We start from the raw sequence: 9,655 nt of genomic DNA, 5'->3' as shown, positions 1-9,655 counted from the left end.
AGCTAGGAGCAGCACTCATGCATGCATGTATGGGTATGCATAAGCAATAGAGGGAGCTTACCTGCGAAAACTGGTAGGCACCATCTCTGGGGATTTCTGCTGCCAGGTAAGATTTGGCTTTTCTTCCTCTCTTTGTTGAGTCGACTTTCAGAGAGGATGTCCTTTAGCTGGGTTCATGGGTAAACAGTTTCTGTACCAGTCTCCTCTGTCCACCTATTCTAGCAAGTGCAGCTCCTACGCCTGCGGGCTGACACACAATAAAGGCATGTCTAAGGAGGCTTACTGCAAATCGGAGGAGTTTCCAGTGGGGGGAAGGACTTTTTTTTCATTGCCTGGAGTTTGAATGAGTGGAGGGCTGCTTCAGGAACTGCCTGGCTGTGCCTCAGCCCACCGTATGCATGCTCAGGGACAGACTCATCCTTGGACCTGACCGTTGGGCACAACCCCACATGCCAGCCCTCAGGAGGGTGAGTGCCGCTGCTGCCCAAACTGTGTCACAGGTGAGTTATCGGGCGTGCTTTCGGTAGGATAGAAAGCAGAGCCACCGGAGAGGGCTCCCGCAGTCTGGCCAACTGGAGCTAGGAATAGGAGGAGGTGTCGGAGCCCCAGCCGTGAGCCCTGGTGCCAGGCAGAGAGAAGCTGTGAGCATGGCCAGCCGCTGTCCTTCGGGCAGTGTCACCCGCCTGGACTTGTTCTCAGGTGTCATTGGTGGGACGAAGCACAACTGGAGTGCTGCTATGGATGGCTGTAAACTCTTCAGAAGAGATAGACAAGGAAGGAGGGGCAGTGGGGTAGCCCTGTGTGTTAGGGAGTGTTTTGTTTATCTAGAGCTTAATGATGGGCTTAAAATTAGGGTTGAGTGTTTATCGGTAAGAATTGGGGGGAAGGCCAACAAGGCAGATATCACAGTGGCAGTCTGTTATAGACCACCCAACCAGGATGAAGAGGCAGATAAAATACTCTGTAAGCAGCGGGGAGAAGTCTCACAATTGCTAGCCCTTGTTCTCTTGGGGGACTTCAACTTACCAGAAGTCTGCTGGAGATAGAATATAGCAGAGCAGAAACAGTCTGGGAGGTTCCTGGAGTGTGAGGAAGAGAGCTGCCTGACACAGAATGAGCCAACTAGGGAAGGCGCCCCACTGGACCTGTTGTTTGCGAACAGAGAAGGACTCGTGGGTGATGTGATAGTTGGAGGCTGTCTTGGGCATAGTGATCACAAAATGGCAGGTTTTGATTCTTGGAGAAGCAAGGAGGGGGGTCAGCAGAACGGCTACCTTGGCCTTCCAGAGGGCAGACTTTGGCCTGTTTAGGAGACTGATTGACAGAGTCCCTCGGGAGGCAGTCCTGAAGGGCAAAGGAGTCCAGGAAGGCTGGACTTTCTTCAAGAAGGAAATGGCCTCAAGTTGTGCCGGGGGATGTTTATATTGGATATTAGGAAAAATTTCTTCACTGAAAGGGCTGTCAAGCATTGGAACAGGCTGCCCAGGGAAGTGGTGGAGTCACCATCCCTGGAGGTATTTAAAAGACGTGTAGGTGTGGCACTTAGGGACAGGGTTTAGTGGTGGATTTGGCAGTGCTAGGTTAATGGTTGGACTAGATGATCTTAAAGGTCTTTTCCAACCTAAACTATTATATGATTCTGTGATTCTGTGACTACATTTTGCTGGCATTCCTGCTACATCTGGGAAGGAAGAGCTGACACAAGCTATCTGTCTTCACGTTTCATGGTACTGGAGAAATATGGTAACCAAGATACAGCAAAAACCTGAGGCTGTGACTATACCCAAGTCAGTAAGACACCATCTTTACCAGCCAGGTATCTGCTTGGATAAAACCAGAACTATCTCTGTCGTCCCAGTGCGGTTGGCAGCGTATTACCAATACGCCCAGTATAATACCGGTGATGCCAAAGAGCATTTGAGTGGCATAGGGCAAGTTTGTGATTAGAGTGAAATGCTCCTACATATGCTAGCTGCACAAAAGAGGAAAGATTAAAGCTAATACTACAGTGGGCTGTGGTACCACCGGGCACACTGCTCTGCTCCCTGTCTTGTGTTAAGGATTTCCCTCAGAGGTGTTGTCAGGGCAGCTGAACCAACGCTCGGAGATATATGGTTGCAGGTTGCCCTGGGCCTGAAAACTACTGACCTCCTTAAAGCTGTGCCATAGGAACAATTGGGGATATATTAAAGCCCATAAAACTTTCATGGCTATCAGTCCTTCCTAGCATGCTTTCATGTGACATCTGGAGTCAGATAATAAATGTTAATAATTTTTATACTGTAATAATTTTTTATACTGCTGAGCATAAGTTTTGTTTAAGCTCTGCTGTCCATTTGAGATTTGTACCAACTCAGCGTGGCATGAACTTGTATGCTGCTGTCAGCCATCGGTGTGTCATATTCCACCCCCATACCTCCACAGCATTTTTTTCCTTTTTTTTTCTTTCTTTTTTTTATCAACCCTGCCTGTGGACTGCAGTGGAAGAGACTGTGCAGCCCCCCTGCTCCTCTGCTGGACCTTCTCTAGTTGGATGTTGCTTTGCTCAGAGGTAAGGACACTTCACTTTTAGCTGTGTTTCAGATGTTTTCCTTTTTCAATATTTTTTTTCATTCTGAGATTGCTGTTGTAGTAATGTGCAAAGCATTTCAAACCTTAAGCTAAAGGCTATTTGATGTGCTTCCATGGCAACATACCTTATGTAAAAGTGTCATGCCCATGCTCAAAAGTTTCAATGAATTTTTCCTCACACGAGTGCTGTGAAGTACATGCTGTCATTCCCCATTGTTCAAGTTCAGAAGCTGGACAAAGAGAGATGATGTGACTTTTCCCAAGATTGCAAGAAAGTCAGAAGCATAGCAGGAATAGGTTATAAGTTTTCTGCAGCAGGCACAAACCATTCTTATTTCGTTACTGTTGTTTTAAAAAAATCTGTATACTTATTAGTGCTGACAAGGAAATACATTAAAGTCCCTGTCAAGGCAGTGTCAAATACAAATATTTCTCTTATATGTAGTCAGGAGCTCTTATTTCATCTGATGTAATGGAGAGATCTCCGTGAAAATGTTGGTACCACAGCCACAGTCTTTTTGCCTTGTCCGTATATGAACAGAGGCTAGGCAGGTATTTGCATAAGCAAATCTTAGCGTCTAGCTATACTTTTGTTATTTTCACTTACATTTCTGGAAACACAAGCACCTACTTCACAGACCCTTGGGAAGCCATGAAAACACATGCATGTACGTGTACATATATGTATACATAAAACCATATATATTTTTTACTTATGTAAGATCTGTGTCTTTAGACAAACACAAAAGAATAGGAACCTCTATTCCTATTTTCAGCCAGCAGTTCTATAAAACATAGTACTGCTTAAAAGTGAACACAGAAGCTGATTTCATAAATATTTTCAGATCTGATTTAGAGATTGAAATTAAGAACAAAGTACTGTAGTATGTAAGTAGAGATTTAAGAATTACTGATATCTTTTGTTCTCAAATTGCAGTATTTAGGTTTTCTTTACTTCTTTGTATTTACCTTCAAATAAGCAAATTCACATTTTTCCTGTAACAATTGACCACTGAGCCCTAAGGCTCTATCTAAAATGGTAAAGGGAACTAAACCTCTTTATTCTTGTGTAACTCATTAGCTAACATCAGACGATTAGAGCTAATGTTTCAATCTAAAACAATTCATGTCCCTCATTAACGAGGCTAGATTTCTTTTGATCTAATTACTTAATGTCCCAGATATATGGGAAATTCAGAGATCAGCTCTGAGAAATCTCTGCAGACGTGGTCACATCTAGAAATGTGAACTTACATATAGGCTTCAGAAATGTTTGAAATGTTAACAAGCCTCATTTATTCTGCTGGTAATGCTTGGTCGAATGTTCAATGAAATCACATTGATGATAGCTAGAGAATGAAGATGACTGGTTGCTGAGTATGATTTAATCTTCCTTATTATAGGCAAGTGGATTGCAAATTTCCGTAATTAAACATCCAGTGCACTGGTCAGATTCTGTTGTAAAGTTTGATAATTGCTGTTGTAGGGAAAACAGTACAGCGGGGTGTTGCTGTCACATGATGTGCTTTTGAGGCTGAGCTAATAGGATGCCCTTTTAAAATGTTCCCCATGTTTTCTGGTTTAGAGGCAGGGGATATCATCATGGAGATTTCATCAAAAGAAAACACTCAGTTTTTCTCAAACAACACAATCCTGCCTGTTGACCGATCTTCATTCAAATCTGAATCTTCCGCATCCAAGGAAAAACAGTCGTGTTGTGGAGGTATAAAGGTAGAGTAAGAGTTTTTGGTATTCCAGTAGGGACTTAGAAAACCTCTTTTTGGTGAACTATCCCTTTTTCAGTTCTGATTGTGTCTTGCTGAGTCAGTATGAAACTATTAAATCTATTTCTAAGCTACAAAAAAAAGTCTGCGTCTGATCTCTATTTGCCTAACATTTGGCAATGTTCATATATAACATGTTGGTTGAGGCTTGCATGTTATGAGATCTTCAAAGGTCATCCTGAAAGGTCACTATATCTTCCTTATTGCACCACCTTATCTTCCTGAAGTTAAGAACAGAGTATTGGCAGACAGGTACGACAGGCAGCTGTTAGTACAGATTGCTTTTTTAAGATTGTAGCCATGGTAATCTTCCGAGCTCTGAAGAATAATATTCATATTATGGTCTGTGTGTTTTGAGTGCTACATTATCGAAGTATTATTGTAATATTCCTGATTTGAGAGAACTCTGCATGACATCACGTTGAAACGAAACTGCAGAAGTATCGCTGCTGTATCTGCATTTCTCTCACCCATGAGAACTACTTCTTAGATGTAATGGAATGTCCCTGCTTTAAGCCTCTTAATGTAGCTGTACCTACCTGATGGTAGGACCGCTGCACCTTGGAGGAGGATTCCTCCCTGTACAGGACACCGGGGTACAGGAGGCAGCATGATTCTTTGCCTACTGTCTCTATCTGCTTTCCAAACCCAGACTGTAAAATGCTGATGCTCTCTTGATTGAGGTCTCAATAAATCACCATACCATGGTGAGGTGAGATAAAATGAGTCTTTGGCCTTGCCCAGTTCTTTTCATCTTGCACAGTCTTTACTTCTGTTGTTTTTTCAGACACGCACACATACATCCACTTTCAGCTACTAGTCCAGCTCCCAATACAGTCAATCACTTCAGCAATAGCTGACCCGAAGTCTGTAAATTATGCAAAGTAGTTAAGATATTGTGGGATTAATTGAGTCTGATGACTGCTATAAAAATATTTTAATTCCTGAATACTCTCCTTGATTTTGTCTGATCCTGTAAAGGCCCAGAAATGGGGTCCTGTTTTGAAGTAAAAAGATGAGTTGTATTAATTAAATTTGTAGCATAATAGTAATTCTATCATTGTTCCTTCATTTGCTGCAACAGCAATCTGATTCCCTCATTGAATAACCTTCAGTCACAGATTAGCCAGTTGGGAATCAGCTTATTAGCTCCAAAAATAGAAAAGCAATGATATTTCAGCTCAGTTTCTTTCTGTTCAAAAAATTTGCGTCTTCTTGGAACCCAAACTGATATGATTAACTTATTCCAGTAGGGACTTAGAAAACCTCTTTTTTTTATTGAAGTAACCCTTTTTCAGTTCTGATTATGTCTTATGAGTCAGTATGAAATTATTAAAGATATTTCTAAGTCACAAAAAAGTCTGCTTCAGATCTGTATTTTCCTAACATGTTACCAAAACAATATATGGATTCAACAGGTGGTTTTTACCAATTATCAGCGTTCCCATGTGTTAAAATTGCCTTTATTAACCAGAAAGAGGTGGTGAAATATTTACTTACAGTCACTGACAAACCACGGATGAACGTGAAATCATGTGTACCTTTCTGTTCCAGATCTAAATTGGGAGCGTTTTTCCACCGCTGCACACAGTCTCCATCTCCCTCCTGGGACAGCTGCAAACCCAGTAGAAAAACTTGTGCCAAAGAGAGACAGAGACACTTGAAGTTGTAGTTTGACCTATACAATTTTCCTGTGAAAAACCGTATTTGCCTTCCCATTTCTATTTAAAATCCAAGGGCGTAAACACACAGAAAACGTGAAATATTATGGCAATATTTTTACTAGAGAGCTCGTTGAGAGCCCTCACTGTAGGAAATAAGAACCAGATACTGTTTATTTACCCACAAGTGTTTCTGAAGGAGGGATAATCAGCACTGAATAAAGGGTGTTGAATGTGACACAGGGATATATTTGAGCCTTAACATAAGAATTTGCGTTCAACAGTGATGCCAGTGTTATTACCAATGATGTGCCTTGTCAAATGAGATGTTGTAAGGAGTATTGCACTAGCGGTGAGCCCGCTTCAGAGCACCTGCTTACTGGAAGCATGATTGCTCAGAAAGCAGGTCTAAGGAGTGAGACAAGGGTCTAGACCTCTCTTTATATGAAATCTTATTGTGTCTTTTAATTTCTGGTTAGGGTTTGGTTGGGGTTTTTTTAACACCTTTTACAAAGAGCATCCATGTATATTCAGTCAGCACAACCTGTATCTGAAGGTAGAAAGCAATGTTGTGGTTTCTGTGACTAATTGCATGGTGTGCGAGTATCCTTGGAGCTCCTAAACTCAGTAAGGCTGCATTCAGTGAAGGCAATTTTAGGCAATAGCTCTGCAGAAGTGGAAGAGTTGGTGCTAAGGACCCTGCACTCCCACTGTATGCATTTCAGGGTGGGGACTTACTTCAGACCAGCTCTAGTCTTGTCCCAGAGACTGAAGAGCCATTGGCTGTTGAAGTTAATGTAATGTCCTTCTGGAGCATGTCTTCCAGTTAAATTTTGTGTAAAAGGGATTCAGTCTGCACGTTTTCAGTATGTATGAAAGCACAGTGAGGAGGGTGGGAGTTTCATTTCCAAAGCCCACTCCTGATTCAGACTAACACACTAAACCAGATATAGTGATGACTAAGAGAAAATAACTCTCTTTTGCCTCTGCAAAACAAAAGGATGAGAGAAGGTTGTCCCCCAGCAAAACGGAGTGTGCACTCAAAAAGAAAATGTATGCATTACAGCTTGCAAGAGATCTGGCGGAGAAAGGACCAGCCTAGAAGAGAATTGCCTGGCAGGTTGCTGGTCGACTCATGGAGCCATGTAAAAGGAGGCAGAGCCCTCTCCCTCCTGGCCACTCTGGGCTTCAGTGGGAAGAGCATACCAGAACAGAACTCTAAAATCCAGCTAATTGCAAAAACCTGTGTTAAAAAATGCCCAAGTAACTCACCTCCCCACCAAGCCACACTTAGCATTTACCCTTATTTTTATTGTGTAAGAAAGATACCTCCTCCTTAGAGAGATCAGGAGCGTGAGATAAATCTCTGTCCTTCAAAGAAAGAGTTTATATCATTATTGCTCATACGAAATGGACAAATCTGCAATCTAGCATTTCACAAAAAGTAGGACAAATATTGGTGTTGTTATTTGGGAAAAGAAGAGGTGGGAATGTAAAAATTGTTTAAAAATAATTCATAAAGTAAAGCCTTCTCTACTGTCTGGTTTTAATCACTGTCAATTTCTTTCACAGATATTTCTTGGTGCATTGTCTTTTGTTTATTTTGCTAAAGCACTGTCAGGAAGTTATCTAAAAAGTACTATCACACAAATAGAAAGAAGATTTGACATCCCTTCCTCTTTGGTTGGAGTTATTGATGGAAGTTTTGAAATTGGTATGTGCTGTAGAAACTCATTTTTGTTTTCAGAAAAAAAACAGTGATGCAATTTGTTGTGAAAAATGATTGTATAACTCTCCTTGAACCATTAAAACTGAGCAAGGTTCACCTAGTAAAAATCAGCATGACTGTCAGCATGCTTACGTTGGATGGGATAGGGTTGCTAATACAAGCAATTCAACATAGTCCTAAATATTCTGTAATCTGATAAGATTAGTGTCTGGCTAATTAACACTAATAAAAATTTTGACTGTTGAATGAGATTTTACCTGTACAGATTTCTGCTTTCTCTCTCTTTTTGTCAGCAATCCACCTGCCCCACAAGTGTTTGCCCTTCTTGATTTATTAAGCAGCAAGAGTACAAACCTCTAACAGTTATCTACATTCATTGTCCAGTCCATCCCCTTCCTTATTGCACTAAGGTTTCCAGCCTGACAATTTCAGATTACTGAATTTATCTCGTGGGTGTTCAGTTAGCCTAAGTGTATAAAGCTCTGTGATTCCCTCTTTTCCTGCTTTCCTGGTTATTTGTTCTCTTCAGCTGGCACAGTCCTTCTCTTTTCCAGCTGCTTATCCAAAAGTTTATGGTTGTCTTATCACGGAAGGCATTGGGCTTCTGTAAGAATGCCTGGAAAGAGGGTCAAACACCAACCCCTTGCGATCAACCCACTCCCCTTCAAATCGCTGCCTATACCACACACTAGGAATCATTATTTTAGGGGATCTCTTATTTTTCTTTTGTACTCTTAAAGGGAACCTCCTAATCATAATTCTTGTAAGCTACTTTGGAGCGAAGCTTCACAGGCCAAGAATAATTGGAGCAGGCTGCTTAATTATGTCAGCTGGAACATTCCTAATTGCGATGCCCCAGTTCTTCATGGGACGGTAAGTACAAAGAGATTGGTATTTTCCAACTGGGCTGTGCACACTGAATGTTAGCTCGCTAAAATATTTAGGCATTGATTGTGAAGATGCCCGTAGAAATGGGCATATGTGGATGTGGTTACTCTAGTTAAGTTTTTTTTGTGTATGAAAAGACATATTACTGTAGAGCAAATAATTTCACATATATGCTATTTTCAGTTGTAATCAACTTCTTATAGTTTTATTAGTCTGTGATCTTGGTCGGCCACATTTTGACACGGTTTAAGAATTGTTGAAGCTTCAGTGACGAAGTGATCACTAAACTCAGGAAGACAATCTGAATATCAGACACAAGCCAGAGGATACACCCACAGTCTGATAATCTTTTAGTGCAGATTTGTGCATCATGGCAGAGCAAAGTGCCCGTTAAACTCAGATGCATCACTGTATCACAAAGAGAACCAAAAGGGCAATTTTCATGTGCTACAGCAGTATAAACCAAGTTCCATTTATCCCCTGTAAACCATCATTGGCAACACTGGATGCAGACGAAATTTTCATTTAAGTGCTGTGGGCCTATCTTCCATGGTAGTAACAGATATGTTTGCTTTTTCTTGTAAGTTGGGACAGTAAAACGCAACTTTGGTTTATAAACAGATATCGGTATGAAAGATTCCCTTCCACCATCAATTCAACTGTTAGCATCTCTCCGTGTCTGCAGGATAAAAGCCAAACTCCACTCTCAGCCTTGGAAAAATCTCAAGCAAAAATAAATGCAGGTGAGAATGATCTCTGTTAAATATTGTGATAAGCACACTAAAATACATCAAAAGACTCCTAAACTCTCATGCAATAGTTTATTAGAACACAAAAAATACTAAATGGAATCAGATGAATCTTTCCCACAGAAAAGGCAGATCGACTGGCTGAGGCAAATTTATTAAAAATAAATATATAACTGCCACTGCCCCCTGCCAAGATTTTTTCAGGCTGCAACCTTTCCTCCAGCCTTGCTGTCTCCTCCAGCAACTCTCTGCAGCTTTGTGGCTTGCAGAAAC

General features: G+C 41.2%; 1 protein-coding gene across 3 annotated transcripts in view; it reads left to right on the top strand.

Moving 5' to 3' along the window:
* Positions 1 to 365: 365 nt before the first annotated feature.
* The window catches only part of LOC126047609 (solute carrier organic anion transporter family member 1C1-like), a 58,932-nt gene continuing 49,642 nt past the window's right edge, over positions 366 to 9,655 (top strand). For all 3 annotated transcript variants that reach the window (XM_049821443.1, XM_049821441.1, XM_049821438.1), the window contains exons 1-6: positions 366 to 500; positions 2,482 to 2,551; positions 4,157 to 4,302; positions 7,589 to 7,730; positions 8,486 to 8,618; positions 9,255 to 9,376. In XM_049821443.1, the coding sequence (XP_049677400.1) occupies positions 4,174 to 4,302; positions 7,589 to 7,730; positions 8,486 to 8,618; positions 9,255 to 9,376 (526 nt within the window). In that variant the 5' untranslated portion in view covers positions 366 to 500; positions 2,482 to 2,551; positions 4,157 to 4,173. The remainder of the gene's footprint in view (positions 501 to 2,481; positions 2,552 to 4,156; positions 4,303 to 7,588; positions 7,731 to 8,485; positions 8,619 to 9,254; positions 9,377 to 9,655) is intronic.

Source organism: Accipiter gentilis, chromosome 18 (assembly GCF_929443795.1).
Source record: "Accipiter gentilis chromosome 18, bAccGen1.1, whole genome shotgun sequence".
Lineage (NCBI taxonomy): Eukaryota > Metazoa > Chordata > Aves > Accipitriformes > Accipitridae > Astur > Astur gentilis.
This window is presented reverse-complemented; position numbering and strand designations above follow the sequence as displayed.